We start from the raw sequence: 17,063 nt of genomic DNA, 5'->3' as shown, positions 1-17,063 counted from the left end.
ATTGAGTATATTTGAAAATATAAGTATATTTGAAAATATTTGAAAATATATATATTTATATATGTGTATATATATATACACACATATATATATTTGAAAAAATATATATATTTGAAAATATTATATTTGAAAATATAAGTATATTTGAAAATATAAGTATATCCCATGAAATATCCCTGGAAAATACCTATAGTAAAAATTGGAGGTTCCATTGAAAGAGGACTGTCAGGTTTGTCTAGTTCCGAGGAAGGCAGAGCGGGTGCCATCAATGACCAACATGGGGACATGGTCTTTTTCAAATTCTTCTACCTGAGCTGAGCATGTCCTGCCCTGAGAGGCTAAGACAGGCATCTTCTTCTGATGTCACACACTCACTCCTTCCCTCACTCACACTCATACACGTGGTCTCAGGGAAGGGTTTGGGGATTCAGTTTTATAGTTTGAATAAGAATGAAGGGGATCCTGAAACCTCAATCCCCCAGCAACATGATGCAGAAAGGAAGAGTCCTTATCTGGGTCAGGGGTCAGTTTAACTCAGACCCCAGGGTCCGCTTTGATTCTCTCAGCCCCACATCAGTAAGTGTCTGCCTTGTTTTCCCTGAGCTTCTCCAGATGTATTGAGAAGCTGGAGTTGGTGTGTTAAATGAAGACTATGCAGATTACAGAATGAAACAATGCCATTTGCAGCAACATGGTTGGACCTAGAGATGATGATACTGTTAATTAAGCCGGAGAAAGACAAATATCATATGATATCACTTATATGTGGAATCTACAGAATGATACAAATGAACATATTAAAACAGATACAGATGCAGAGACTAAAAAGACAAGCTTACAGCTACCAAAGGGGAAGGAGGGGGAGGGATCAATTAGGAGTTTGCGATTAACATATACACACTATATATATAAAATAGATAACCAACAAGGACCTACTTATAGCACAGGGAACTCAACTCAATATTTTGTATTCATTCAGTTCAGTCGCTCAGTCAGGTCTGACTCTTTGAGACCCCATGAGCTGCAGCACACCAGGCCTCCCTGTCCAACACCAACTCCCGGAGTTTACCCAAACTCATGTCCATCCAGCCATCTCATCCTCTGTCGTCCCCTTCTCCTCCTGCCCTTAATCTTTCCCAGATTCAGGGTTTTTTCAAACGAGTCAGCTCTTCGCATCAGGTGGCCAAAGTATTGGAGCTTCAGCTTCGACATCAGTCGTTCCAGTGAACACCCAGACTGATCTGCCTTAGGATGGACTGGTTGGATCTCCTTGCAGTCCAAGGGACTCTCAAGAGTCCTCTCCAACACCACAGTTCAAAAGCATCAATTCGTCAGCGCCCAGCTTTCTTTATAGTCCAACTCTCACATCCATACATGACTACTGGAAAAACCATAGCCTTGACTAGATGGACCTTTGTTGGCAAAGTAATGTCTCTGCTTTTTAATATGCTGTCTAGGTTGGTCATAACTTTCCTTCCAAGGAGTAAGTGTCTTTTAATTTCATGGCTGCAGTCACCATCTGCAGTGGTTTTGGAGCCCAGAAAAATAGAGTCAGCCATAAATACATCTATTTGTCATGAAGTGATGGGACCGGATGCCGTGATCTTAGTTTTCTGAATGTTGAGCTTTAAGCCAACTTTTTCACCCTCCTCTTTCACTTTCATCAAGAGGCTCTTTAGTTCTTCTTCACTTTCTGCCATAAGGGTGGTGTCATCTGCATATCTAAGGTTATTGATATTTCTCCCGGCAATCTTGATTCCAGCTTGTGCTTCCTCCAGCCCAGCGTTTCTCATGATGTACTCTGCAAATAAGTTAAATACGCAGGGTGACAATATACAGCCTTGACGCACTCCTTTTCCTATTTGGAACCAGTCTGTTGTTCCATGTCCAGTTCTAACTGTTGCTTCCTGACCTGCATACAGGTTTCTCAAGAGGCAGGTCAGGTGGTCTGGTATTCCCATCTCTTTCAGAATTTTCCATGGTTTATTGTGATCCACAGAGTCAAGGGCTCTGGCATAGTCAATAAAGCAGAAATAGATGTTTTTCTGGAACTCTCTTGCTTTTTCGATGATCCAGCGGATGTTGGCAATTGGATCTCTGGTTCCTCTGCCTTTTCTGAAACCAGCTTGAACGTCTGGAAGCTCATGGTTCACGTATTGCTGATGTATACTTTGATGAATGTTTAATGCAGGCATCATTTCTTGCAAACACCACCACAAACATACAGTGCAATTCCACCACTTTCCTCCCAGGGTCCTCAAATGAGGATTCCTCTTCTTTAATGTCAGGCAGTCAAGAGCTTCACCTGCTGAAGGCTTCCCAGGACTGCGGATCCAACTGAGTTCAGCTTTCAGAGGCTTTGAGGTGCTTTCGGACCTGGCCCGTGTGCGCCACCCAGCGGCTAGTCCGTGACACGGGGTGGCCTTTCCCCAGGTCTCAGACTGGGGAACTCGCTCAGGGTCCCGCCCGGCTGGCGCAGCTTGGAGGGTGAGCTGACTGTCCAGGGTCCCTTTCTGGAGCTGCGTCCTCTTCCTCAACTCCCTGACCCCTTCGCAGCTCCCAGAGACCTCCCGCTGCTTCCTGGTCCTCTGGTTGGAAAGCTGAGGCTTTTGTTTTCCCTGTCGGCTTGGGTCAGCCTCCAGGGCCCGTCAGAGGGAGCATGAGAAGAAACACGGACTGCCTTCCCTGCCCAGCCGCCCCCATGCTTCTTCTTCAATTCCTTTTTTAAAAAAAGATTTATTTATTTATTTTTTGGCTTGGGTGAGTCGTTGCTGCTGCACTCAGGCTTTCTCTACTTGTGGTGAGCAGGGCCTACTTTAGTTGCAAGGGGCAGGCTTCTCACTTGTGGCGTCTCTTGTTGCCCAGCGGAACCTCGAGGGGCGGGGCCTCCGGGGGCGGGGCCTCCGGGGGCGGGGGTCTTCAGGGGCGGGGCCTCCGGGGCGGGGGTCTTCACTAGGGGCGGGGCCTCCGGGGGCGGGGCCTCCGGGGGCGGGGCCTTTGGCAGCTGTGGCTCTCAGGCCCTGGGCTTCAGTAGCCGGGGCACACGGGGTTGCTTGCTCCACAGCATGCGGAACCTTCCCGGACCAGGGGTCAAACTCATGTCCCCTCCATGGGTAGGTGGATTCTTACCCACTGAGCCACCAGCGAAGTCCCGATCCTTTGTGTCGGTGGGTGTCTGAGTGGTGTCAAGTTTTGACTGTTAGGAGGAGTGTTGCTCTGACATTCTGGCCCATGCCTTTGATGAACATCTATATACCTTCTTCTTAGCATTTAAAGGGACCCTGGTTTTCTTTATGGGAAGAAGCAATCGTGTATAGATCAGGTCAGGACCTAATTTTCATAATGGCTCTTTTCATTTTATTTTTTTAATTGAAGTACAGTTGATTGACAATGTTGTTCGAACCTCTCCTGTGCAGAGTGACTCAGCTATACATATCAGCTCAGTTTCGTTCAGTCCCTCAGTCGTGTCCGATCTGTGCAACCCCATGAATGGCAGCATGCCAGGCCTCCCTGTGAATCACCAACTCCCGGAGTATACCCAGACTCATGTCCATTGAGTTGGTGATGCCATCCAACCATCTCATCCTCTGTTGTCCCCGTCTCCTCCTGCCCTCAACCTTTCCCAGCATCAGGGTCTTTTCAAATGAGTAACGTTTCGCATCACGTGGCCAAAGTATTGGAGTTTCAGCTTCAGCATCAGTTGTTCCAATGAACATCCAGGACTGATCTCCTTTAGGATGGACTGGTTGGAATTCCTTGCAGTCCAAGGGACTCTCAAGAGTCCTTTCCAACACCACAGTTCAAAAGCATCAATTCTTCAGCGCCCAGCTTTCTTTACCGTCCAACTCTCACATCCATACATGACCACTGGAAAAACCATAGCCTTGACTAGATGGACCTTTGTTGGCAAAGTAATGTCTCTGCTTTTAACTATGCTATCTAGGTTGGTCATAGCTTTCCTTCCAAGCAGTTACGGTCTTTTAATTTCATGGCTGCACTGTTTATAATAGCCAGGACATGGAAGCAACCTAGATGCCCATCAGCAGACGAATGGATAAGGAAGCTGTGGTACATATACACCATGGAATATTACTCAGCCATTAAAAAGAATTCATTTGAATCAGTTCTAATGAGATGGATGAAACTGGAGCCCATTATACAGAGTGAAGTAAGCCGGAAAGATAAAGACCATTACAGTATACTAACACATATATATGGAATTTAGGAAGATGGTAATGATAACCCTATATGCAAAACAGAAAAAGAGACACAAATGTACAGAACAGACTTTTGGACTCTGTGGGAGAAGGTGAGGGTGGGATGTTTCGAGAGAACAGCATCGAAAGATGTATATTATCTAGGGTGGAACAGATCACCAGCCCAGGTTGGATACATGAGACAAGTGCTCGGGCCTGGTGCACTGGGAAGACCCAGAGGGATCGGGTAGAGAGGGAGGTGGGAGGGGGAATTGGGATGGGGAATACATGTAAATCCATGGCTAATTCATGTCAATGTATGACAAAAACTACTACAATATTGTAAAGTAATTAGCCTCCAACTAATAAAAATAAATGAAAAAAAATAAAAAAAATTAAAAAGAACTAAAAAAAATAAAATAAAATTCAACTAATTAAAAAAAAATAAAAAAAAAATAATTTATGGCTGCAATCACCATCTGCAGTGATTTTGGAGCCCAGAAAAATAAAGTCAGCCACTGTTTCCACTGTTTCCCAATCTATTTGCCATGAAATGATGGGACCGGATGCCATGATCTTAGTTTTCTGAATGTTGAGTTTTAAGCCGACTTTTTCACTCTGCTCTTTCACTTTCATCAAGAGGCTCTTTAGTTCTTCTTCACTTTCTGCCAAAAGGGTAGCGTCATCTGCATATCTGAGGTTATTGATATTTCTCTTGGCAATCTTGATTCCAGCTTGTGCTTCTTCCAGCCCAGCATTTCTCATGATGTACTCTGCATATAAGTTAAATAAGCAGGGTGACAATATACAGCCTTGATGTACTCCTTTTCCTATTTGGAACCAGTTTGTTGTTCCCCGTCCAGTTCTAACTGTTGCTTCCTGACCTGCATACAGTTTTCTCAAGAGGCAGGTCAGGTGGTCTGGTATTCCCATCTCTTTCAGAATTTTCCACAGTTTCTTGTGATCCACACAGTCAAAGGCTCTGGCATAGTCAATAAAGCAGAAATAGATGTTTTTCTGGAACTCTCTTGCTTTTTCAATGATCCAGCAGATGTTGGCAATTTGATCTCTGGTTCCTCTGCCTTTTCTAAAACCAGATTGAATATATGGAAGTACACGGCTCTTGTGTTGCTGAAACCTGACTTGGAGAATTTTAAGTACACAGAAGAACTGTACAAAAAAGATTTTCACGACCCAGATAATCACGATGGTGTGATCACTCACCTAGAGCCAGATATCCTGGAATAAGAAGTCAAGTGGGCCTTAGGAAGCTTCACTACAAACAACGCTAATGGAGGTAATGGAGTTCCAGTTGAGCTATTTCAACTTCTAAATGATGATGCTGTGAAGTGCTGCACTTGGTATGTCAGCAAATTTGGAAAACTCAGTAGTGGTCACAGGACTGGGAAAGGTCAGTTTTCATTTCAATCCCAAAGAAAGGCAATGCCAAAGAATGCCCAAACTACCACACAATTGCACTCATCTCACACGCTAGTAAAGTAATGCTCAAAATTCTCCAAGCTAGGCTTCAGCAGTAGGTGAACTGTGAACTTCCAGATGTTCAAGCTGGTTTTAGAAAGGGCAGAAGTTATACGCATAGAGACGTTCTTTTTCAAAATATTTGTTTCCATTGTGATTTATCACAGGATATTGCAGACAGTCCCCTGTGGTATACAGTAGGATCTTGCTGCTTATCCATCCCCATGTAACAGCTTTCGTCTGCTAATCCCAGACTCCAAGCCTTTCCCTTCCCTCCTCCCTCCCCCTCGACAACCAGAAGTCTGTTCTCTACGTCCATGAGTCTGTTTCTGTCTGGTCGATATGTTCATTTATGCCATATTTGAGATTCCACATATAAGTGCTATCATATAGTGTTTGTCTTTGTCTTTCTGAGTTACTGCACTTAGTAGGATAATCTCTAGTTGCACCCATGCTGATGAAAATGGCACTGTGTTAGTCTGTCAGTCGTGTCTGACCCATAAGACCCCATGGACTGTAGCCCACCGGTTTCCTCTCCATAGGACTCTCCAGGCAAGAATACTAGAGTGGGTTGCCATTTCCTTCTCCAGAAAGTGCCATTATTCATTCTTTTTTATGGTTGAGAGTACCCCAGTGTGTGTGTATGTGGATATATACACACCTCTTCTCATCCACTCATCTGCTCATGGCCATTTAGGTGGTTTCCATGTCTCGCCTATTGTGAACAGAGCTGCTGTGAACATAGGGGTGTGTGCATCTTTTTGGACTAGAGATTTGTCCACGTCTATGCCCAGGCGTAGGAGTGCTGGATCATGTCGTAATTCTATTTTTAGTCTTCTAAGGAACCTCCACTCAACTTCCATAGTAGGTGCACCAACTTTCATTCTCACTAATATGGTAGGATGTTTCCCTTTTCTCCACCCTCTCTCCAGCATTTGTTAAATGTAATGATGGCCATTCCGACCAGTGTGAGGTGATATCTCATTGAAGTTTTTATTTGCATGTCTCTACTAATTAGGGAGGCTGAGCATCTTCTCATGTCCTATGCAGAACATCAGGATGTCTTCTTTGGAGAAATGGCCGGGAGCTAGTTTTAAGAGAAGTGGAATTTCAGCCAGGGTTAAATCCTCAGCCACAACCAGTGATTCAGACACAATTTCCTGGAGGGACAGTGAGGCCCTGAGACCAGTGCACTTGAGCTCCTCACCGCCTGCCCAGGTGCCCTGAACCCTCAGGGTGGGCAGAAGAGGCCTGAACACCCGTTAGAAGACAGTGGCTTCCCTGCAGCAGATGGGAGCCTCTGAGAGGGAGCTGGGACACGCTCCCGCCCCCAGGATCTGTCCACCTGCCCTCCCGACCCCAGACCAATGGGTGAAGTTGAGTGTGGGCATGGCCCCTGGGAGTGCTGGGCTACCAGGGAAGAAGAGAAGGAGCTCGTTTCGTCATGACCAGAGGGCGTGCCTGGGAGTGGATCTCAAGGCACAGATCCCAGGGGTGGAATCTCATGATGACCGAGGAGGAGTCTTTTGACCTGGGGCTCACACACACAGACACAGACAGAGACACAGACACAGACACACACACACACAGCATGGGGCACTCAGCACACTTGCCAAGCCTGGGGAGCTGGGCCCTGTTCACCTCTGGGTAACTCTTAGCAGCATGGAAGCCACAAGACCATATATGACATGAAATAAACAGAACTGGCCAGGACAGAGTGAGAAAGAAGGGGTCAGAGGCTCAGAGAAACTCACCTGCTAAAATATGACAGAGAAAAGGAGAGACAAAGAATCCATCCAGAGAGGACGGGGAGAGGGAGCAGGGGACACAAGGGGCCCCTGAGGGCAGTGGGGAGGGTCACCCAGGACACAGAAGAATAAGCGGTGCCCGTGCAGGGCGGTGACCAGCAGCCAGGAGCCGGGGGGCAGGTGCAGACGTGGGAGAGGAAGCCTCTGGACAAAATGGGTGAAAGGAAAAGGGGCTTCTCCTTTCTGATCCTCCCCCAGGGCGGCCTCTGCTCTGCAGTGACTCAGGCCCTCAAAGGGAGCCGACCCCAGGGAGGGGAAGGGGTCAGGCTCAGGGCAGGAAGGTGGCTGGGATGCAGGTGGGGCTGCTGCCTGCAGGAGGTAAGGGTGGGGCTGTTTCTGCAGCGAGGCTGGACCTGAGCCCCGAGCTCCGCCTTCTCCCCAAAGCACAGACCCTGTTGAGTCCATTCCGGCCTCCGACCCCTGCTCTGGGGTCCTCTCTCCTCACCTACCACCAGCTCTGCCCTCTCCCGCCAGCAGTGATGTCTCGGCTCCTCGTGGGCACACCCACCCGGACCCGGACCACTTGTTCTCCCCAGAGGCACAGAGGTCTGCACACAGCTTTCATCATGTGCTGCAATTCATCCTCTCAATGAATGACTCTCCTTTCTCCTAATATGTAAAATGCAGAAGTAGGTGCTGAAGTGGGAAGTGAACCAGAGACAAGTGCAAAGGAGATTCAGGAAACATCTCTTGAGGCTTGAGGGACATCTGGTGTGTCTACTTCTGACCTTGGCTCCAGGTCCTTGAAGGGCACTGAGAGCTCGTTATCTCCGAGGATGGGAGGCAGGACCACATGTCTGCTCCCGGCTCTGCTCCTTCTCATCATCCCAGGTGAGTGGGTCGGGGCTTCAGACCCTGGAGTGATTGAGGCAGGAGATCCTGAGGGTCTGTCCTGGGGGAACATGGCAGGGAACGCAGCTGGGTCTTTTTCTTCATCCAGACACTTAGTTGTTAATCAAATATCACGTTTACTATTAATACCTCACAGGTTCTATATTAGGTGCTGGGAAACAAGAAACCAAACCAAACCAAAGTGTCCCCCGCTGTAGGACAGTGTTTTTAAACCTTGGTCATTCTACACAAGCAGATGAATGAAGGAAAATGGGAGTAATGAAGGAATCCACTCCTGAAGAGCTGTTTAAAAGCTTTATTTCTGGCTGCAGTGGGTTGTGGGGGTGCTCAGGGTCTTTCTCTTGGTGTGGTGCGCGGGCTTCTCATAGCAGTGACTTCTCTGGTCGCAGAGCACAGGCTCCAGGGGACGCAGGCTCCATCACTGGGGTCCGGCATGGAGTTGCCCACCCCATCCATGGAGTGGGGAATCTTCCTGGACCGGGGTGGAACCCATGCCCCTGCATTGGACCATTGGGGAAGTCCTTAAAGTTTTTATTGTGATTTTTTTCCCTCACTATTTTGTTGATTTGGGCATCCCCTGGTAGCTCAGATGGTAAAAAAAAATTCGCCTCTAAGGCAGGATATCCTGGTTCAACCCCTGGGTCAGGAAGATCCCTTGGAGAAAGGAATAGCAACCTATTCCAATATTCTTGCCTAGAGAATTCCATGACAGACCATGGGGTGGCAAAAAGTCAGACTCGACTTAGCGATAGCACTTTCATTTTAATTTTGCTCTTTAGACATTTTCTGAGCGTGTGGAAATGTTTAACTTCTGTTTTATTATGAATTTCTAGCTTAGTGGAATTATATCCAGAGAAGATTCTCAATGACTTCAGTCCTTGGAAAATTTCAGTGACCTATTTTGCGGCAGTCTCTTTAATGGTCAATTTTTGTAAATGTTCTCTATGTGCTTTCAAAAAACCTGTTGTTTGAAGTTGTTAGATTGTGTTCCACATGCTTCTAGTTCCATCTCAAACTCATGCTGAACAATCACGCTGAATATTTTTTTTCATTTGTTTTTATTAGTTGGAGGCTAATTACTTTACAATATTGTGGTGGCTTTTGCCATACATTGACACAAAGGCCATGAGAAAATACTTGAGGAGATAATAGCTGAAAACTTCCCCCAAATGGGGAAGGAAATAGTCACACAAGTTCACGAAACCCAGAAAGTCCCAAACAGGATAAACCCAAGGCAAAACACCCCAAGACACATATTAATCAAATTAACAAAGATCAAACACAAAGAACAAATATTAAAAGCAACAAGGGAGAAACAACATATAACACACAAGGGGATTCCCATAAAGATAACAGCTGATCTTTCAATAGAAACTCTTCAGGCCAGAAGGGAATGGCAGGACATACTTAAAGTAATGAAAGAGAATAACCTACAACACAGATTACTATACCCAGCAAGGATCTCATTCAGATATGAAGGAGAATTCAAAAGCTTTACAGACAAGCAAAATCTGGGAGAATTCAGCACCACCAAACCAGCTCTTCAACAAATGCTAAAGGATCTTCTCTAGACAGGAAACATGGAAAGGTTGTATGAATGTTCATTGACTGTAAAGAAGTGGTCAGCGTTTCTGTGAATGGGTTTGCATTTGCATGCATGCATGCCAAGTTGCTTCAGTCATGTCCAACTCTTTGTGACTCCATGGACCGTAGTCTGCCAGCCTCCTCTGTCCATTGGATTCTCCAGGCAAGAATACTGGAGTGGGTTGCCAAGGCCTCCTCCAGGGGATCTTCCTGACCCAGTAATGGAACTTGTCTCCTGCAGCTCCTGAATTGCAGGTGGATTCTTTACCCCTGAGCCACTGGGAAGCTCCAGGTTTGCGTTGACTTCAGTAAATTCAAATAATTTTTAATGGAGGTCTGATTTAAGTTATTTCCAGTGCTCTGAGTGCCTTTATGCAAGTTTCAGTTCAGTTCAGTTCAGTTCAGTCGCTCAGTCATGTCCGATTCGTTGTGACCCCATGGACTGCAACACGCCAGGCCTCCCTGTCCATCACCAACTCCCGGAGTTTACTCAAACTTGGGTCTATTGAGTCAGTGACGCCATCCAACCATCTCATCCTCTGTCGTCCCCTCCTCCTCCTGCCTTCAATCTTTCCCAGCATCAGGGTCTTTTCCAATGAGTCAGTTCTTCACATCAGGTGGCCAAAATATTGGAGTTTCAGCTTCAGCATCAGTCCTTCCAATGAACATGCAGGACTGACTTCTATTAGGATGGCCTGGTTGGATCTCCTTGCAGTCCAAGGGACTCTCAAGAGTCTTCTTCAACACCACAGTTCAAAAGTATCAATTGTTCAGTGCTGAGCTTTCTTTATAGTCCAACTCTCACATCCATACATGACCACTGGAAAAACCATAGCTTTGACTAGAGGGACCTAGACTGAAAATAATGAGCCAGTGAGTGCTGTCCTGTCCTTGCTTTTATCCTACAAAAGCACTTCTCCCAGGAATTTGGGAGTGGAATTCACAGTTCAGTGAACATAATGGGATGTGTCCTGTATGGAGTCCGTAGCACATGGAGCTCCAGTAGCAACCACTGTTTTGGTCAGCTTCAAGGAGGCCCCTGCCGGCACATTTACTACATCATACCCAGTTTACTACAGCTTACCGGTTTACTACATCGTAACCAGTAGGAACAGCCTCCCCACAGACATGCTAAGGGGGTGTGTCAGCTGGACCTCCTGAGGTCGTCAGTGCAGAGTCATCTTCTGTGGCAATGGGTCCCGTGGCCTTTCCTCCCCATCAGAGCAGAGTAACACAGGGATGACTGCAAATGGACATGGCTGGAATGGAAAGACTTACTGGCCACAAACAGGGGAAGTGGGGTTAATTACAGGAAGCTGCTCTTGCTCTGTGTCAATGTTTGCGCTTCTTTGAGATCTGCAGCTGTGGTTTTATGGGATTTTCCTGGTGGCTTTGACTAGTATTTTGAAGGGCAAAAGGTCCATCTTGTGGAAGGTGTATTTCTTTCTTGACTGTTTCTCCGCTCAGGAGACCCTTGTGTCTGGTTGAACTATTCACAGTGCAGGAGGCTGTGGCCCTGCCCCCAGGGCCGGAGGTGACAGGTGCATGGATTTGTATTTCCAGGCTCATCTGCCATCTCGGGTCCCAGAGCAGTGAGAGGTGTGGAGCAGGCATCACTGACCGTGCGGTGTCGATACGACCCGGGGTATGAGTCCTACCCGAAGTGGTGGTGCCGGGGGGCCGACTGGGGCAGCTGTCGGATCATCATTAAAACCACTGGATCAGAGAAGGGGGTGAAGAAGGGCCGCGTGTCCATCAAGGACAACTGGAAAGACCGCTCATTCACCGTGACCATGGAGAAGCTCAGGCTAGATGATTCAGACACTTACTGGTGTGCGATTGAGAGATTTGGAACTGACCTGGGGAACCGAGTAGAAGTGACCATTGACCCAGGTGAGAGTCTGTGTCCATGTGGACGTGTCTCTTCAGAGCCTGCTCTGTCCAGGGACCCAGCTGGCCCTCAGAGGGAATGTCATAGGGGTGGGGGAGTCCTGAGGTCTCACAGAGCCCCCGCTGACCACCTGGCCTGGGAGGGGCAGGGCTTCCCCTCGACGCTCTCCTGGCTCCAGGGCCTCCTCCGGGACGGGATCAGGCTTTCCCGGCACCTTGCTTTCCTCTGCACAGTCAGAGCCGAGTCTGTTCCCAAGGAGATGAAGGTCGTGGCCCCAGTGTCAGCCCGTGGGCCAAGGGACCCTCCTCTGTGGGACCTGGAGCCCCCAATTCCTGCCAGTGCTTTCCTGGGACCCCTGCTGCCCTGGGGGTGTTCCTGCTCTTTCAGAATTCAGGCTTGGGTCTTCAGAGCTGCCATGCCCCCCGCGTGGTCCATATCCCATCTCAGGGGAAAGACCCAGCCCAGTGGGGGATGCTGTGTTTAATTTCGGGGTCTGGAAAGGGCTCCACAGTCAGAAGGCTGCATTTCTGATGCATGAAACCCCATCAGGAGCCATTTACATGTTTGCGTTGAATGACACTCTTCCTAAATCCTTCTAGAAGGCAAACACTCCTGGGCTTATCAGCTGAGGCACCATGTTTTGACAGATTTTGTCTGTTGGGCTCTGCCTCTGCTGACTCTCGAACCAGGCAACACCAGCTTACTGGGAACCTCTGGCAAAGAGGGGTGGGCACACAGTCAATAGCTCCCCTACACATACACCTGGAACCTGTGAGGCTCATTCTACTTGCAAAGCAGAGCAGGTTCGTCATCTCATTCAATCCTGACAACATTCCTGAGAGGAACTATGCCCATGGTGGGAGCTTAATAACGTCCTCCAAGTGCAGGCTGTTCCTCGGGACTTTGCTCAGGGCTGGTCCTGACCTTTGATGTCCCAGACCTTGGCTATGTCAGCTGCCTGGTAGCCCCCAGTGTACTCCCGTCCTCATGGATAAGTAGATGGGGGAGGCACTGACCGAGGCCCCGGCGTAAGCAGCTGGAGCGTTTGGATTCAGCTGCCCTCCAGCTGCCCTTGTCCTGAGGTGATCGTGGGCCTCTCTGACCTCCCTGGACCTGTTCCAGCCCCGCTGCCTCTGAGGCTCTGAGTCTCTTGGAGACCAGGGTGACATGAGCAGTCCAGGCTGTCGGCCCCTCCCTTGGCCCGGCTCCAGACTCCTCAGGGCAGGGAGGCCCATGCTTCCCAAATCCCCAGACTCAGTCATGTTTAGGGTGGCGGGCAGTGAGCAGCCAGAGTGGTGTGTAACCTGGTCTGTACTTCTTACAGCACCTACAGAGTTGACCTCCACGCCTGCCACCTCCACGCCTGCCACCTCCAACGCCGACATGTTAACGGCAGCAGTTGCCCCAGGAGAGAATAAAGGGCAACTGTAAGTACCAATTAAGGCTTTTGATCGGCATGAGATGTCCGATTGTCTCATTTAACCAACATATAAGCACTGCGTACCCACTCCCGCCCATCCCTTTAAAAAAAATTATTTATTTTATTTTTTTGGATATGCTCAGTCTTCACGGCTGTGCGTGGCTTTTTCTAGCTGTGGCCCTTTTGGTCCCCGACTGTGACCACCCCACTCCGACAGCAGGTCGTCCAGGTCTGCTGCTGCTGTACCTACCAGTGGCCCAGCCCTCCAATGGAGGCCCCCTTCAGAGTCCCGGCCAGAGCTTGTCTCCCGAACCTCAGGCTCTGTCGAGAGGGCAAGGACCTGGGCTCTCTTCCCACTTGCTCCTGGGCTGCAAGTGTCCTCAGAGTCCCCAGACCTTTCGTCCTGGGCTCAGTGACTTTGGCAGGCGTGTTGCTTCCAACGTTCATCCGTCCCGTTTTTATGGAGTGAACCTCTATGTGGCCTGCGCTGTGTGGGGCTCCGGGGACACAGACAAGGAGCCTCTCCTGTGGAGCTCAGACATTGCGACTCTGAGTCTGGGACTCGGTCGGGACGGCAGCCAGTGCGGATGGCACAGCTGGTGTGTGTGGGCCACAGCGGGGCTCTTGGTCCAGATTCTAGGAGAGCAGGGAAGGCCTGATAAGTCCTGCTTTCCCTAACTTCTGCTATGGCAACAGCAGTGACATCATGTCTCCTGGCGGCTCACAGAGGTTTTCCTGTCACTATTCTGTTAATTCTTTGCCCCTGCCTACGCCACTCATGAGCAGGAATGGACAGAGGCATGTTCCCCATTTACAGAGGAACAAACTGAGTTTCACCCATGACCCTGAGTGCCCTGCCCGGCTGTTGCAGCCAGAGGGGCTTTCTGTACGCTGCGAGGTCCCTTTCACTTCCTCCTTCTCTCTCCCTGGCATTCCCTGCTTCTAGATCTGCCCCGCTTCCTATTACTGGGCCTTCACACGGAATATCTGTGGCCCATCCCCCCACCTTCTTCCTCCAGGAACACTTGCCTTCCCCTGTCACTTTTGCTCTGTGTTTGGCAAGTTTCTTTCTACCGAACTGCTGTGAATAAGTGATCACTAAGGAATATCTTCATTGAATGGATTGAAGGCACTCGTCAATGTCAGGCAGGGCCTTTGATGCACATGAGATGGCTAATTCACTCATTTATCCAACAATTAAGCATTGAGCACCCACCCCTACCTATTCCTGTTTTTCCAAGTAATTAGCTTATTTATTTTTGGCTGCTCTGGGTCTTCATTGCTGTACGCAGGCTCTCTCTAGTTGTGGTTGGTGGACTTCTCTTTGCAGTGGCTTCTCTTCTTATGTAGCATGGGCTCTGGGGTGCATGGGCTTCAGAAGATGTACCACAAGGGCTTAGATGCTCTGCAGCATGTGGGATCTTCCTAGACCAGGGATCCAACGCATGACCCCTGCATTGGCAGGTGGATTCTTTATCACTGGACCACCAGAGAAGCCTGCCCATCCCTTTTTTAGGAATACGAGGGGATATGAGGGTTATCCAAATATCCAGCGGTCTGCCTTTCAGGTACTTACATTACATAATTTACGTACTTTTTAAAAGTGATTGATTCATGACTTTACTTGACAAATTTCTGTGAAGAGTGAAGAATAAGGGATGATTCTGGTATTAGCTTGGCTGCCATGACAAAGTAACACAGGCCAGGCAGCTTACACAACGTTCATTTCTCACAACTCTGGAGGCCAGGGTCTGCAGTCAAGGTGTCAGCAGAGTTCCTTTCTTCCAAGGTCTCCCTCCTTAGCCGTGTAGATGGCTGTCTTCCTCGATGTGGCATCCTGTGTTCCCCTTTGTGTGTGTCTGTGTTCTAAGCTCCTCTCCTGATGAGGACACTAGTCCTTTCCTGCCCAGGAGAGCAGCAAGGGTCAGAACAGTGAGACATGAAGGAGAGTCTGGGGGTGAAGGCCATTGTCACCCTGGGGTCCTGGGCTGGCCCTCATGTAGGTTATTGGAACCTGGGACCTGGGAGAGCTGGGAGGAGGGGGCCTGGGGGCAACTCACTTCCTGTCCCCGTGTCCCCACAGGCCCCTGCTGGGCAACGTCCACTTCCTGCTCCTGGTCTTCCTGAAGGTGCCCCTGCTCCTAGGCCTGCTGGGTGCCGTCCTCTGGGTCAACAGGCCTCTGAGGAGCTCTGGGGGGAAGCCCCAGGAAAACAAGTAGCCCCCATGGTCTTCAATGTTATCCAGAGAGAAAGATCCTCAAGGAGAAGAAAAAGGCATTTTTTCAGGCAATGATGGTGGTCAGCGGCACCATGGTGGTTCTCGAGGCAGTGTGGCCTCCTGCCTCAAGAATCAGTCCCCTAGCCCCTGGAAACCTGCTGCTGTGATGCTCGGGCCTGGATCTAGTTTCACCCTTCCCTGCACAGCCTCTGACCTTCTTCGTCCTGAGGCCTCCAACACAGGAGAAACTATAGGAAGGAATGGAAGAGCAGATGCCTTTCTTCTGGACCCTGTTCCTTGGAGGACATACATGATCTCAAGTCTGTGCCCCACACAACATAATGCACTTGTTTTTGCATTGTATGCAGGGCAGGGTTTCAGCCAATCATGGGTTTGAGATTCTCTGTGTGTGTGCTGGATTGTGTCCGACTCTTTGTGACCCCATGGACTCTAGCCCACGAGGCTCCTGTGTCCATGGGATTCTCCAGACAAGAATACTGCAGTGGGTTGCCATTTCCTCCTCCAGGGGATCTTCCCGACCCAGGTGTTGATCCCGTGCCTCCTGCATCTCCTGTATTTGCAGGTGGACCACTGAGCCACCTGGGAAATTCTAGACCCCAGGAAAACAGAAAAACTATGCTAAACACTGATAATGCACTAACTGCATGTGAAGATATGAAGCTGTAAGTGGGCAGAGGGACTTTGCTGGTGGTCCAGTGGGTAAGAACCCACCTTGCAATTCAGGGGCTGTGGGTTCGATCGCTGGTTGGGGAACCAAGACCGTGCAGTGCAACGAAAGATTCTGCATGACTCAAGGAAGATCCCGGGGGCGATGCAGCCAAATAAAGTATTTTCTTAAAAAGTGGCAGAAGACTCTGGTGTCCCTGCCCTGATGTATTTTGTGTTTGTGTGAAATGAGATTCTAGTCCCAGTGCCATCCCTCACCATACCTGAAGATGAGAGCGACCTCACAGCCTCTCCTTGTCACCATAAGTCCCCGCCCCGTTAATCTCTCCATTCTCTTCCCTCTCTCGAATGTATTCAGTCTGATTCTCACTTGGGGTCTGCAAGGAGATCCTCCATGCATTTTGGGGATGGTGGAGTAATCCATCAGTCAGACCCTGGAGTTAGAACCGATCAGCGGCTGTGAGCTAGGGTAGGCTGGAGAGAGTGGGGCTTGGAGAGGACTCTTTTTTTATAAAGATCTCTAGACTAAGAATCCTGGGCTATCAATTAAGTTCTTCCTGTGGTTCATTGTGGAGGAAGAGGGCAGGGCCTCAGGGAGCTAGTTTAGAAAAGGTCAATGGTTTTCTTCTTCTCAAGTTCCTCCCTGGGTTTTTACTTTGGGTTGCCTTAAGACCAGAGAGGGAGGCTACTCACTTTGCCACTCTGTACTTGGGGGAGGGGGCTGCACCAGGAGCAGATGGGAAAGTAGCCTCTTTTTCATTTTTAAAAGACTTTTTGTTTTGTATTGGAGCATAGCTGATTAACAATATCGTGATAGCTTCAGGTGAGCAGCAAAGTGACTCAGCCATGCATATTCATGTATCCATTCTCCCCCAAACTCCCCTCCCATCCAGGCTGCCACATAAGATTGAGCAGAGTTCCCTGTGCT

At 48.9% G+C, this 17,063-nt stretch overlaps 1 protein-coding gene across 1 annotated transcript; it reads left to right on the top strand.

Moving 5' to 3' along the window:
* Positions 1-8,149: 8,149 nt before the first annotated feature.
* On the top strand, positions 8,150-16,313 carry CD300LD (CD300 molecule like family member d). The gene is made up of 4 exons (XM_043457462.1): positions 8,150-8,314; positions 11,483-11,812; positions 13,135-13,237; positions 15,314-16,313. Exons 1-4 carry the CDS (start codon positions 8,260-8,262, stop codon positions 15,447-15,449), a joined length of 624 nt encoding a protein of 207 aa, XP_043313397.1. The 5' UTR covers positions 8,150-8,259; the 3' UTR covers positions 15,450-16,313.
* Positions 16,314-17,063: the final 750 nt, after the last annotated feature.

Source organism: Cervus canadensis, chromosome 1, assembly GCF_019320065.1.
Source record: "Cervus canadensis isolate Bull #8, Minnesota chromosome 1, ASM1932006v1, whole genome shotgun sequence".
NCBI lineage: Eukaryota > Metazoa > Chordata > Mammalia > Artiodactyla > Cervidae > Cervus > Cervus canadensis.
Note: the sequence above shows the minus strand (reverse complement) of the source record. Positions and strands in the feature narration are given on the sequence as shown.